Below are 16,117 nucleotides of genomic sequence, written 5' to 3' on the forward strand. Positions count from 1 at the left end.
ATAAATTACACAGAGCTGATGCAACCCCGTGCTGGTATGCTAACGTTAGCTACAGCAATGATCATCATCAAATCAAAAAAAACATTTAGAAATCCTCTGCGATCACGACGATGTTTGACGATGTAGTTGGTGGAACAAATGTAAGAAGGCTGCCGACTTTGCCAGAGATGAAGTAGTATGACTCAAGTGACTTGAAGGCTTTCAGCTCCTGCGAAGTGTATCCGGATAAGTTACGGCTGGCAATAAGGTCGGATCTTTACTTAAGGCTATTGGGTCTATTTGATATGGGTCCACACTAATCAATTTTATCTTCTCTTTATATCGACGAGATGAAGCCATTAGGCTACTGCTCCGCTCAACTACAATCAGCGTGTGGCTAGGGGCAGGACAGATGTCATGTCAACAATATGGCCGCGGTTAGCTACTTCCGGTGTTTGCGAATAAGCCCTATACAGAGTGAGAGTTTGTATAAAGCTCTGTGATTGTATTTGTATTTGCATATAAAGCTGTGTGTGTGTGTGTGTGTGTTTGTATAGAGCTGTCCACTTTCTCCAGATGTGTTGGTCCAGACAGCTCTTGTGATGAGTGTATCTCTGTTCAATTCCACAGCCTGTGAGGGGTCATCCGGCCTCTCACCCCTCTGTCAGAGTGGTCAAGATGCACACCCGCAGAATACAGAGCCAAATCTGCAACCCAGAACAGTCTTGGCTCAACCCAGCCCTGAACCAATCCATTTTTACAGCAGAATCCAAGCTGATCTGAGTGCAGTGGCTAATGGAGGAGGTTATTTTATTAATATGCTGATTTTACTCCGGGTGACAGCCATCATCTCTCACCCTGAGGGTGAGATCTAATCCGACTCTAAAACAGATATGTGGACATACTTATAGACACACAGTGATTATTCAGACTCCCTCTGAGCAGGGTCAAAATAACAAACCCAGCTGTGCATTAGACAGACAGAGTGAATAAGGGAAACTGGGTGACAGAGAGAAAAAAAGGCAGAATGAGAGAAAATTTCCTGGTGTCACACTGACTGTGATCTAAATAGTAAACTAGCATTCTACTCATACTTTTTTCGCAGTAACTATTACAAAGTATGCAAATTATCTAAATGCATGGATAACCTGGATGAGCAATTGTTTTTGCCAAAAAGTGCAGTATACAGCGCAGCACAATGCATACATTATCGTATGATCCAAAAGCACACGAGTGCTGTTTTCTTAGAAATATATCAAAATTAAGTGAGATTTATGTTTAAAATGAGAATATATATATATATACATACAGCAAACAGTCATTTCCTTTTTTATTTTTTATTCTTCCCAGGACAAATATCTAAACATTTTCACATCAACATACATTTACTTGAGATGCAATACATACTGTACATGCATACTTATATATATTTGTATGTATGTATGTATGTATGTATGTATGTATGTATGTATGTGTATGTATATGAAGAGTTTGCTTCCAAAATGCGATAAAGGACATTTTTCTAAAGTTGAGTTTCTGCCACAGTCAGCACTGTATCTGGTCAGTATTGAAAAGTCCATTTTAAATTTTACACAAAATGCAATATCCACCGAGTTATTAGGTCATGTTAAAATTTTCTATAAATCTTTGAAAAAGATTTGAATTTTTAATGTTATTATAACCCAAATATGCTATGTGAAAGTTTGAAAAAAATAAAATAAAATTATATATATATTTTTTTTCTCCTCCTTTCTCTCATGAAAATAAATGTTTGCTGTACAACAAATTATCATTTTAATCTTAATTTTAATATTATGTTAATATTATTATTAACATTGTTATTTGTTGATTTTTAATTAACAAAATAAAAAAAGCTAAATATAATATTTTTACTTCTAATAATCAACTGGACACTGCTCACTAAATTAAATATGAGGTACTAATGAGGTCATTTGACAAGCTTAATTCATGTCACAACTAGCATACCATTGTTCACTTTATATTAAGAAAACAGTAGGCATCATACACTGTATATTGTGCAGCAAGCAGTAAGTATGCAACAATCCCTTCCAATTCACAATGCTGCTCAGACTCCCTTTGAGACGCATTTATAAATGCTCAGACACCTTCATTAACCCAAAAGACCAATTACTCTAATCAACCTCTAATCACTCTCTCCAGGTCCAAATCGACCAATGAAAGCAGAGGGGGGTGGGGAGGTTTGGAACCAGACGGCCATCAACGAAAGGAGACTAATGAACATTAAAAAAATACTTATAACCCCAGGTTGCCTGCACTGGAAAAGTCAACCCTGGGGAATTTATGGAAACTTTATAAGAATGCAATGTGTGTGTGCCTGTTCAAACTGCAATATATTACCCCATCAACAGCCTTTATGGGAACTCACAGATCAAAGCAGCAGTAATTAGTGGTGACTTGCTGTGTGCAAAATCGTTAATCCGCTAACACACTGGCTTTTAAAAACCACTGCCATATCTAGCTGACAGACTTTATACCAGACGCTAACACCCGGAAAACCTCAACCATCTTTAATCTTCAAAGTTTATGACAACTTTATCACCTCTTCCAGATCACAGAGCATTCCAGAAGACATCTGACACCACGTCTTCAAACGACGCAACATGACATGTTTTCAGCGCCACATTTTCATCATTTTTCTGTCACTTCTAGCAATGTTGGTATGTTTTTGTCCATTTACAGGTATATTGTTACTTTAACTTCAATTGATCCTTTAATAAGTTCAGTTAAATAGTTCATATTAGCTGAAATTATAGTTCAATTAAGTTAAATTGGATGTTTTATAAAATAATATAAATAAAAATAACATTGGGGTCAAAATGAAGACAAAAACCTTTTTGCTGCTCAAATTGCATTTGGTTTGGACACTGTAAAATTCATTTCAAGTTTGCAAAGGCCAATTTTTGAGGACTACATGCATCATGACCATCTCTGGTTGATAAGACGACCTTGCCTGAATATGCCAATGAACTCAACAAGGCCGCCACCCATGCATGTGTGTATTTATGTGTAGAGGCACCTGTGGTCCTAAAAGTTGGCAGAGACAGATGGCTGTCAATCGATCTTATCATTTCTCACACACATGGTCCTGAGGGATCCAATATGGCACTGGCCTTGAGAGAAGGACAAATCGACCAATCACAGACCTTGAGACAACAATACAACCATTTGTGTGTCAGTGTCAACATGAAATTAGAGCGACTAAATACAGACAAAAAAAAAAAGTGAAACCGTGTTTATGGGTCTGATTTGCCTACCAGCATAGCACAACCTGAACACGTATATTAAATCATAACATAATATTTATAATAGTGGTTGACCGATATGCCACTTTTATCAACAAATTCATGAATGGTCCCATTTGAATTTAGCTACATCCTTTGTCTCACTCAACCCAACATCAACAATCTTCAACACCACAATCTGCTCTCTCCCAGTCTCAAACACATGTATCTCAAAACCTGCTGCATGGAAATCTTCAAAAAATAATCACAAATCTGGGCATCTCACAGCTCAATTCACAGGAAGTTCATCCATCAAAGCTCTTGCAGAACCTTCTTGAGCTAGAGCTCAGGAAAAAAGATCAGCTTAATCACCAGCAAATGTCGGGTTTTGGAAGCTTTTTCCACACTTGTCTACTAGTTTAACCAGTCTTTGATCGATCTTCTAACTAGAAAAACATTGCTGGTAAATATCATGACTATGCCATACTGGTCCATGAGGTAAACCAGCTCCAAACCAGAATAAACCTCAAATAAAATAGATATTCATACAGATTCAACAAAGAGGCAGTGAGAAAAGCTAAGCAAGACACCAGAGACTATCCTACGTTATCTGCCAACTGAAAAAGATCCATTTAACACACTTAAAATAAATTAGTTATCCTAGATAACTGAACCAATGATCAACACTATTGAAACCTTGTGTCTTACCTCGACAGACGTTCCCATTATCCGGCTCGAATCCCGCCTTGCAGGTGCAGCTCCCAATTGGAACCATCCAGTCCCCGTCACCATTACAGTACAACTTAATTGGCACGTCCACTTCCTCAGAATTTGGAATGCACATCCCTCGAGCAATCACCAGTGAGGTGCTCTCTGCCCCAGTCATGGTTTCTGGAAATATCGCAAAGTTCTGCACCACGCTCGGGCATTTCTTATAAAACACACGGACAGACAGCAGGGACATGCATGCACCATAGTCCTGGAATGCCAAATAGAAGCCATTTTTTGACAATGGGCCGAAGCTCCGCACCTCTGTGTTCACTTTCATCAATCTACCACCAAAATCCACTTGCGAGAAGCTCTCGTCTGCCGCAATAGTGTCCACCTTCAAATACGGAGCCTCCATCCAGAAAGCCGTACCCTTGGTGGCAATGACAGAGTCTGTCTCGTAGTAGTATAGGTTAAAGGTTTCCTTACAGGATCCAGGCACACGTGGGATGCTGCTGCAGTCTCGGACAGTGAAACGCATCTCCACGTAGATGCGCTGAGCACCACGACGTGCAATGAAGGTGGTGAGCAGCCAGTTGTTCTGGCTGGACTCAAAGACGTTGCACACCTGGTACGTTCGGATGGTGTTGAGGTTTTCATCATAGCCACTTACTTCCTCCCACTGGAAAAGAAAAACAATAGGAGGTTTAGCACAACAGAAGGAACGATGGCAGATGACCACACATTATTAAAATTACATAAGTAATTACATAAACTAAAATGGAATAAAAACAAAAGTTAATTGTGGGGAAATGCTTACAATGCAGAACTTGGGTCTCTTATTACGAAAAAGAATAAGACTTGTTTCGTTTGTTGTTGATGTTTTTAAATGATTCAGGGAATTAACATTTTGAGTGAATAATTCAATTAGTTATTCACACCACACAAAAAGACACTCGTCTCCACTTACTGGTGTAATGATGCAATGTAAAGGAAGGGTCACTGCACAAGTAAGTGAATGAATCTGATTGATTCTTTTAGGTGAACTGAATCACACAATTCTTGTCAATTTGTAAATACATTCTACACAGTAATGTTAATTTTAGCACCCAGAGAATTCTCTGTGTTCAGGTCAATGGTGTAAAAAAAACCTTTTTCAACTTAAAATTGCAAGAGGTGCTCATTGAAGTTGAATAAAGATGAGAAATATCACTGATGGTCCATTTGATGCTATCGATATGAAACCAAGGCCTGAACTCAGACAGGTTTCTGCCTTTCATAAAATATTGATACAAATCGAGTTTCCAGAAACCTCTTCAACCCCATATTCCCCACCCAAAAAACCATCTAAAAGCTTTTAAACACTACATCACTTTGAAACTTTTTTTCTGACTCTGAGATTATGAAACCTTTATGGTCTCTCTTTCCGAGTTTCAGATCACAAAATCTGTCTCGCTAATCACCTGAGGTGGGCGAGGAAGCCGCTGCCATCTGTTTCGGTCCAGATAAAGTGCAGCCAGCCACTTACATTACAATATTACTATATTATAAAATGTGATGCGTAACAAATTTGAGATTATGCACTATCGAATTACAATTAGAAGTAAGTGAAGCAGTATATGGCTGCCCTCCAGTAACCCTGGTAAAACAGCACCACTGGCAGATTGTGAAACAAGGCACAGGCAGAAAGAAAGAAAGAAAGAAAGAAAGAAAGAAAGAAAGAAAGAAAGAAAGAAAGAAAGAAAGAGTAAGAGAGTGCAGCCATGTTTGGACTGCTGCTGAAGACAATTCTGCTGATGGCCGTGGACAGTACATTTAAATGTTAAGTTACAAAAAGTGCCAGACAGCTTGATGCATTAAAACACAAATCCCTCAAATATGATGATGCCCTCATGAAAACCTTCCCTCCTAAAATATAAACACATCAGCATATTTTCACACATAAAGGCCCATATTTACACTGTGTGAGAAAAAGCATAACATTATAAAATACTTATTATTATTTATTTATTTATTTATTTTGCATTACTCTGTATTTAAGCCAAAATATTGAAATATTGTCTGGAAAATACTGGTTTTGTGTGATTTACACAATAAATGTCATTGCAGCGTAGTATATATATATATATATATATATATTATTTTCATGACTATGAAAATTGTAGAGTCACACTGAAGGCATCAAGGGCTATTTGACCAAGAAGGAGAGTGATGGGGTGCTGCGCCAGATGACCTGGCCTCCACAGTCACCGGACCTGAACCCAATCGAGATGGTTTAGGGGTGAGCTGGACCGCAGACAGAAGGCAAAAGGGCCAACAAGTGCTAAGCATCTCTCGGGGAACTCCTTCAAGACTGTTGGAAGACCATTTCAGGTGACTACCTCTTGAAGCTCATCAAGAGAATGCCAAGAGTGTGCAAAGCAGTAATCAAAGCAAAAGGTGGCTACTTTGAAGAACCTAGAATATGACATATTTTCAGTTGTTTCACAATTTTTTGTTATGTATATAATTCCATTTATATAAAAATTTTTATTGCACCAGTTTGAAAACCCCCTACCATAAGTGATCCTTTTTAAAAATGTTAATTCGCTCTACAATGAAAAGCCTGCCATCATTCTCTCACTCTCATCTCATTTGTTCATCTTCACACAGAATATCTGAATCATAAAAGTGTATGAGATTTGACAGCGGTGGTGGAGGGCAAGACTTCAAATGATTAATAACTTATAATAACTTTGGTATTTTCCTCGCAAAGTCATCGTGCGGCTTCAGAAGACTTCAAGTAAGTAATTCTGAATATTTTCACGATAATATTGGCACTTTTTGAAGCTTGATGGCCCCAGGTCACTGTTGGTTGTCACTGCATGGAAAAGAGCAGTTTTCAACATTTCAACCCAACATCTCTGTGGCGAGTGGGGCGGGGCCGAGGGACGTGGGAACAAGGAGGAAGGCCGGCAATGATTGGGAAATCAGTGACACCTGCGACCCACTGCCGGTCTCGAGTCCCACGTAGGAGATGGAAGGAAATAAAACTGGAGCGACGACAGTGAAGGACGAGAGAGGACCAGGCCTGGGCTTTTAGTTGTGTTTTGATTTTTATTTGAGTTTTTGTATTTCTGTTTTGTGTTTATTTTGTATTATTAAAATGTTGTTTGATTGTCCGCTGGTTCCCGCCTCCTTCTTCCGGATGAATACTAAGGTTTTATCATTACAGTGGTGCCGAAGCCCGGGAGAAGGAGGGACGCGCTGCTGAAGATCCCTCGCCGCTGTGGTGAATCCGCGGTGCCATGGAGCAGGCGAGGAGAATGCCGCCATGGACGCTCGAGGCGGTGGACTGGAGCGAGTTGCCGGGGATGGGCGAGCTCGCTGCCGACCGCCCACGATATGGAGGGGCGGCTGCCGTCCGTGAGGGAGCGGAGGAGTTGGCGCAGTTCGCCAGGGGGCCGGAGCCTGCTGCCTCCGTGAAGGTATCCGGAGGAGCAGGGAACGGGGGACTCCTGCAGGCTGCCCAAAACCGGAGGAGCCGTCGCCGTCCACCGGGCGCCGGAGGAGTGTCGTGCCATTCGCCGAGGGCCGTCCAGTGCCACCGCCAGGCGGTGACACCTGCGACCCACTGCCGGTCTCGAGTCCCACGTAGGAGATGGAAGGATATAAAACTGGAGCGACGACAGTGAAGGACGAGAGAGGACCAGGCCTGGGCTTTTAGTTGTGTTTTGATTTTTATTTGAGCGCACCAGTCATCCGTGAGGGGCTGGTGCGCTGTTTTGTGTTTATTTTGTATTATTAAAATGTTGTTTGATTGTCCGCCGGTTCCCACCTCCTTCCTCCGGATGAATACTAAGGTTTTATCATTACAATCTCCTTTTGGGTTCTACGGGAGAAAGAAAGTCATAACAGATACGAAACTATATTTTTAAACTATACAGAGTAAATGATTAAAAATGTTCATTTTAACCATAGTTGTCCAAACAGATACAATCCATGCAGCTAAAAGCCTGATGCTTTACTACTGATCCGATCTTAGTCCCTCAGTCCCAGCGGTGGACAGCTGTGAGGTAAAAGTAGGGTCATGTTGCCTGTGCGTGATCGCTTGCTGCTTGAACCGTTCAGTTCACTGTTAATGCTGGATAACAGGCACACCACCGCATGGCTCTGTGGTTTATCGGTGCCTTTCAACAGAGCAGGCTGACTGAATGAACCATCCAACGATATCCCAGAATTCCCTTGAGGTGGCACAGCCGTGGGAGAGGGAAACAAATAGGCCTATAAGGTTTGTGAGTGGACTCTTGAGGGATGTAAAGTTATGGTATCGGTACAGGAAGAGAGTGTGTGTGTGTGTACCTGTGTGGGAGCTGTTTGTTTAGTCTTAGTGTGTGTGGCCTCTGGAGGGTTACTCACTCACGGACCCTCACCAAATAACAGTCTGATCCAAGCAAACTTTGAAATGTAAGATTGTCAATCAAGATCTATGTATACCTTTGCTGTTTGTGTGCGTTACGAAAGCAGAAACGGAGAAAAGGGGAATTCAAGTAAATCTAATCTGAACAGTGATGGATCAGCATCTGTGTGGCAGCTTGAAAGCCAGGAGGGGGGAAAAAAAATCTATGCATGAAGTGTTGGCAAAAACAGTATAATCTCTACTTCCAGAACAATAAATAAATAAATAAATGTATGTGAGGCAAAGCAAAACACATTTGAAATAAACCACCCAAAAACGAGAAATCTGTCACCAATTACTCACACTCAAGCTGTTCCAAACCTGTATGAATTTATTTTTTTCTGTTGAACACAAAAGACAATAATCTGATGAATGTTTTTTTTTTTTTAGTTGCCACCAGCCATTGTTTGGTTACCAACATTCTTCAAAATATCTTCTTTTGTGTTAAAGGATCAGCTCATTTCCAGAATAAACATTTCTTGATAATTTACTCACCCCCATATCATCCAAGATGTTCATGTCTTTCTGTCTTTAGTCGCACAGAAATGTATATACTTTTTAACCACAAATGCATGTTTTGCATTAGCTCTACATGCACGTCTGCAAATTCACACAACATAATCACATTGAAATCTCACGTGCAGTTAGCTATTCATCTGTGTGTTGCGGTTCAAAAAGGTAGGGTGAAAAACTCCATCTCATTTTCTCCTCCAACTTCAAATTCATCCGGCATCGTTGGTTCACCTTTTTCATTTGACTTTTTTTGCATGTTCATTTTGCATGGTTTGGTACTTCCGCCTACGTCATGCGTGACCTTTCCAACTTGACCGCTTAATGTGTGAAGTTGAGCTAGTGCAAGACAAGCATTTGTGGTTCAAAAGTAAATGACAGATGGTTTCGCTATATAAGACCCTTATTCCTCGGCTGGGATCATGTAGAGCCCTTTGAAGCTGGAATGAAACTGCAATTTGAATGTTCAAACCATTGGCCACCACTGAAGTCTATGCAATTAAAATTTATATGGACTGGAATGCCATGAAAGCATCATAAAAGTGTCCCATTCCTCTCACATGTACTATATTCATTTGTCTTCTGAACTCTTACAACATATTTTTTTCTGGTAACAGACTTCAAGTTGAGAACCATATCAGCCCAATATAGATAAAATATAGAACAGATCATTCAATGAAAAGATTTAGTTCAAAAGAAAGATTCATTTAAGAATGATATTGGACGTCACTACCTCTCTCACAAACTCAAGGGGAAGAGCCGAAATTTCAGTCTGTTCCTCACACAAAGCTATTGATAAGACTTGGAATATAGTGCATACTTTCATGATGCTTTTTATCATTTATGAACTTTGAAAGCTCCAGTTTCCATTTATTTTAATTGCGAGGAAAAGAGCAACCAGTTACATTATTCAAAATCTTTTTTTTGCTTTTTTTTAATATATTTGTGTGTGTGTGTGTGTGTGTTTTTTTTTCTTGAGAAAAAGTGAGTCATAAGGGTTTGGAACAACATGAGAGTGAGTAAATGATGACAGAAATCTAATTTTGGGTGAACTATTCTTTTAATGTAACATTGAAAGTTATTCAGCAGACTTGTGTTTAATTCAATAAAGCAGGGAACGCAAAGAACAAATAATAAAATAGCAATTATAAAAAGCCATCTGTAGCGGACTTGTTCATTCAAGCAAATCTACTTTACTAGAATTAATTCCACACTTCTAAAGTAATGCCTCTCGCACGATTTATATTTGTTAAATGTAGGATTACTGGGAGCAGACACCCGCGGGATGAATGTAACTTTCTACGCAGCATCATGATTCAATAAATAATTTAGACAAAACAAGATAAAAAGGAGAATTACTGTCCAAAACAGTGGTAAGTCAAAATATAGCACTCCAGAACAGTGCAATTTATTTTCTATTTCATGACACATCTGTCACGTTTTTTTTACAGCAATTTTATATCTCCACGTTTAATTACATATACTGCCATTTTACCTCTTTTGATTGCATCAGGTTGAATTGTTTTTTCTGGTAATCCAAAGAGACAGTAACTGTCACACACCAGGGAAAAAAAATCCCACCCTCTCTTTTATGCTTTTCATCTTAAAAAAGACAACATGAAATAGAAATTGACCATTTCTGTTTCCTTAATAATCGGTTTTATTCTTACTGTGCAGTGCCGATCCTAGACCTTTGGGGGCCGTACGCAAAACTGTGTCGGAGGCAGGGGGCAGTGGAGAGGGGTATGAGTGGTTATGAATGAATGAATGAAACGCATTTGTCAATGTTTCATTCCGTTTTGAATCACGCTCTCGGAAAGCACTTGAGAAACTGTGTCTTATAAGGCTCGGTCCGCTTTCAACTAATTTGTTTTTAAGTCTCGCGCAAAACTGTACAACATTCACATTACATGATTTGACAGATTTTTACGAAGAAAGAGCGATAGCGCACCGCATTAAAAAAATTTCATTCATGTTTTCATAACCATGGGCCAAATTACAAAACTAAACTAAAATTACATCATCTTTGAGAGCAAGGGGTATTTTGCGTATAGGGTGGATCGGCTCTGTTACTGTACATCATTTTTCACATATTTAAAGAGCAAGAGAGAGAGAAAAAAATGTTTTCATACTATTGCCTAATCAAGAAAAAAATATATATAAATAAATTATTAAGTATATATAATTTTATATTTTTTTGATTATGCAGTATTATGAAAATCATAATTAATTATGCCATCTCACTCTCTCACTGTTTAAATGTAAGATATAAAGACATTCATTTATACATTATATTATAAATGTAAATGCATGTTGTCTTTAAACACAGTGCCAAGCTTGATGGTAACAGGCAGAAGGACTGTATCATAGCCCCCTCAGAGATGGCAGAGCTGGAAGGCATTGCTCTGGAGGAGAAGGAGGGATGAGAGAAAGAAGGAAGTGAGAAGAGAAGAGAGAGGTGGGACTGGTGTGGAGGGGTGGGAGTGTAACATAGCTGGCATGATGAATGAGTTTACAGAGATCCTGGGCACAAATGAAAGCCCCTTTTTTTCTCTGCTGACTGCCAAAGCAACTCCCCACCCCTCCACCCCCACACCTCTGTAATGATGATTTATCTGTATTATACGGACCCGTCCAATCTGGCAACGCACTGCCATTAATACAGCAGGGCGCTGGGCCCTCCCCAGCCTGATCTAGGGAAGCTTGTCTCTCTGTCTGCTGAAATGACCACAATCACTCAACCCGACTCACGCCACAGGCTACGGCAGACAGAGCAGAGCACCAGCTCATATATCACATCACAAACTGTGTTATACCATCAGAGATTTGCACATAATGTCATGCGCACACATGCACAGACAGACAGCTCTAACACAGTCATAATCGGTCTGGGCATTTGGCATAACGTAATATTATGCTTTAAATCTCTATAATAAAAGAGTTACTTTTTTGTAATGCAAACACACACTATCATTTTATGTTCTACCAGCCACTCAATGTTTTTACCAGCCACTTTCTTGTTTTTAATCGACAATGTGTAACTGCATGTGAAAATTAATACTACAAGATATACAATACTTAAGCAGTTTATTTAATTTCAAGTCTCAATGAAATACAGACATTTTCTCTTTCAGTGATGCTCAAAAATGCTGCCTATCTAGGCAACTTACTAGGTTTTGAAACAGCCGACTCTTGCTGAAGCAGCTCATTCTCTCAACTCCGTAGCCGATCCGGATGATACACTGCACTGAACTTTTTTAATGCACAGAAACATTTTTGCGATATTCTAAACAGTTTTCGTACACATTAATAATGTTGTATTTAATTCCAAAGGAAAGGATTCACCAGTATAAGTTTATTTATTTTTTTTATTTATTTTTTGGTGGTTGAGGGAACACGTGGGGAAAAGTCCCCTGTTCAACACTGTATCACTGAAAGAACGAACGCAGCATGGCATTTTTAATACATTGTTTTTACACGTCTCTTCACGCCAGAGCTGTCAAACATGTGTAGCGATACAATGTTGTTTCTACAAACAAAAATGAACAGCGTAACAACTTACTAGCCACAGAGCTAACTTCTGAAAAAGTACTTGAAGACTGGAAATAAAATGCATCTCCCGGACAGCAGTTATTAGACACGTGACCGATAATACTGTTTGTTAGTTTGCTTGTTATGCCGTTAAAAACAGTAAGATAAACACAAACTGTCCATATAATCTAAAATGTTGCAGATTGCTGGAGGAGAATGAACTTACAGGGGTTTGACAGAGACCGTGACAGTATGCGGAAATTTGTGCGCGATAAATTCAACTCTTCACGCGATCTTGTATATCATGAGCGCATGCTATAAAACGTACTGTAAATAACCAACAAATATATCACTCCGCCAGTGGCACTAACTTCAGCTGCAAACACTGTACTGGGAACAACGCCGCCGGTTCGAGCCCGGTTTACACCACCTTTCTCCACAGAGCTGCTTCGGATGATATTACACTTTTTACCAGGGATGGAAATTAACTTTTTTGTCCACAGGCCGGGTGAAACAGTATGCTATTTTTATTTACCCGCCACGGTGGCCGGTAGGTGAAGCGAGTTTACCCGTCACAACACAAAATGACCCGCTTTGGCTGGTGGCGGGTGCTAATTTCCATCCCTGCTGCGAGCCGGTCATCTGCGCCTCACTCAGCTCATCTGCTGTATCGTTCAGATATATTTTAATGTAGTATAGTTTCACAAATCTAAAGTCAGACAATTCTGTTTTTGCTTCAAATTTTGAAATTATACACTCTAATTTAGATTAAAAACTACTTATGCTGCATGCATGCTGCTGCTTTGTTTGGATTATGATTAAAATACAATGATCGCCTTATAAATGGAAAGAGCACATACAAAGACATAGTTTCTTCATATTAAGAGACTTATTTTATTTGTGTAACTTGTTTGATTTGGGGTTTATTTTAAAATTACAATTTAGTTTTGTTATATTTCAATTTCACAAAGAAACATGCTGCAATAGCCTAATAAAACAAGACCATTTCATTTACTGTATAATGTCTTCAATCTCATTTTGTAAAAATAAAAAGACAAATTCTTTGTTACATTGTTACAACTCAAAACACATAACAAGAAATTCCCTGCACAAGACTGGAGGCACACACAAATAAACAGCGACAAAGAAGTCGACAGCAATGGCAATTTGAGGATTCACAATCTCAGACTGTCTATAAAATGATGATGAAGCCATTAAAACTGTCCAGTGTGCAGGACAAAAGTACAATTGTTTTGAAGCCCTCTGGCTTGGACTATAATGATCATGCTCATAAACTCTTGGACTGCACACTTTCATCAGCACAGATCTCAACTAGAGCCGAGCACTTCTCCGGCTGGGATTTACTGGACACAGGAGGGGTCACAAATACATCAAAGAGAAACACATGGAAAGACACACTCCACTTTTACAGATTTAATTTGGATAGCTTCATTATCCAGTGTATTTCATGCTATACCGCTGAGTAAATTTACCCTCAGGGATCAATAAAGTATATCTAACTGTTATAGGCGAGAACTGGACCCAACACATGAATCTCCAGACACAGCCAGAGAGAACAGAACATTAAGCACACGGACTGAGGTAGCCACACACTTCAATTTGAGTGCATAGTTAAAAACTATGAAAGATGAAAGGCCAACAAACCAAACATGTGCACAACATGACTTACCTATGGAGCATAGAAAGCAATTTTAAAGCTGAGCTACAAGCGATTCAGAATTAGTTGCAATCAAGTTACCATTAAAATCTTTTTTTATTTCATTATGTTTCCCGTTTTGTTTATTATGCATTGCTTTGCAAAATAAATAAACAACAACAAAGTGGATTATGCAGAGTATATAATTATCAAATCAAATTATCTGGCAGAAAAAGTTAAACTAAATACAACACACACACACACACACACACACATATTATATATATATATATATATATATATATATATATATAAAAGAAAAAAACAGCAGCAAAACAAAGGTATTCCATCATCCATCACCGTAGCAATAATGGAACTCTCCAGGATCCCAACATCCATTTCCCATCTATGACAAGGCTTTAAATAGCCATGTATGAGTGGCTGAGTATATTTTTGGTTTCGCGGTTCATGTGTGTGTGTGGGTTGAGAGTGTTCTTAAGCTGAATAATTCAGATGTCAGATGAGAGTAAACAGGGTTAGTAGGAGCTGTACAGAGACCTAACCTATTTGAACTGAAGAAAAAAATTACCCCTCGACTCAAGTTCACCAAAAACGCTGATCTCTATCTCTTAAAATAAACTTATTTGGCTATTCTATCAGTTTATAGCCTAAAAAATTAACCCTGAATATGATTTCTTATGATAACATTCAAGACATCTCCTTCAAATATATGGATTCACCAGGTCGACTGCTTTATGTAAAGCAAATATTTCATGACAAGCTTTCTATTTTTGAACATTTGCTGACTAACTTGCCTGGAAGCCCCCCCAATGAGCACTTGAAACGCTGTAAAAAAAAAATTCATATTTGGTTTATCATGTTATAAGGGCATAAAAGATTTAGATGGGGGGTGGTTTAGTGCTTAATGTATTGTGTTAATGACCATGAGTTACAAAGAGAGAGAGAGTTCTGCCCAACAACCCAGTGCCTACTGCTGTTAGGACTCCAACATGATGGCACTCATAAACAACCATTCATCATATTGGTCTCCTGCTGAGAGAAAGAAAGAGAGAAAGAGAGAGGAAGACATGACTGTCCAAGTAAGACCAAAGATAGCAAACAACAGACAGCTTGAAAAATACGAAAATTATTGGAAATATTTCTCACTTGGAACCGTAACACACACCTCCATTGAGCAAAAAAAAAGAAAAATCTCTTTTTCAGATGGTCATCAGCCGCTACCTCTGAAGCTTAAGGCAGTTGTCACGGTTACAGAGACTCTGTGTGCTCTTGAGCAAATGGGCAAGGCTGTTCACTTTTATTAGAGCTACCAAATGTTCTGTACGACAATGAGAAGTAAGCACTGAGCCAAGGTCCTCTGTACTCTGAGACTGAACTCTCAAGGCAATAATAGCAGAACTTCCTGTTCCTCCAACAGCCTTCACGAACATGATGGGCTGCAGAAAAATCTGCAGAATTTCAATGCTCACTTTCACAAAAAAATAAATAAATAAATAAAATAAAATAGTGCTCTTAGCTTCATTACCATATTTACAGGTGCATCTCAATAAATTTGAATTTCGTTGAAAAGTTCATTTATTTCAGTAATTCAAGTCAAATTGTGAAACTTGTGTATAAAATACATTTAAATAAGTCTTTGGTTCTTTTAACTGTGATGATTTGGCTCACATTTAACAAAAACCCACCAACAAATTAGAATATGGTGACATGCCAATCAGCTAATTAACTCAAAACACCTGCAAAGGTTTCCTGAACCTTCAAAATGGTCTCTCAGTTTGGTTCACTAGGCTTCACAATCACGGGGTAGACCACTGATCTGACAGATGTCTAGAAGGCAATCATTGACACCCTTCACAAGGAGGGTAATCCACAAACATTCATGCCAAAGAAGCTGGCTGTTCACAGAGTGCTGTATCCAAGCATGTTAACAGAAAGTTAAGTGGAAGGAATAAGTGTGGAAGAAAAAGATGCAGAACCAACCAAGAGAACTGCAGCCTTATGAGGTTTGTC

General features: G+C 39.1%; 1 protein-coding gene across 3 annotated transcripts in view; it reads right to left on the reverse strand.

Moving 5' to 3' along the window:
• LOC132154528 (ephrin type-B receptor 1-B-like) overlaps window positions 1-16,117 on the reverse strand; it is a 228,184-nt gene that overhangs the window by 120,950 nt on the left and 91,117 nt on the right. For all 3 annotated transcript variants that reach the window (XM_059563116.1, XM_059563117.1, XM_059563118.1), the window contains exon 3: window positions 3,951-4,632. In XM_059563116.1, the coding sequence (XP_059419099.1) occupies window positions 3,951-4,632 (682 nt within the window). The remainder of the gene's footprint in view (window positions 1-3,950; window positions 4,633-16,117) is intronic.

Source organism: Carassius carassius, chromosome 12 (assembly GCF_963082965.1).
Source record: "Carassius carassius chromosome 12, fCarCar2.1, whole genome shotgun sequence".
In the NCBI taxonomy this organism is placed as follows: Eukaryota; Metazoa; Chordata; class Actinopteri; order Cypriniformes; family Cyprinidae; genus Carassius; species Carassius carassius.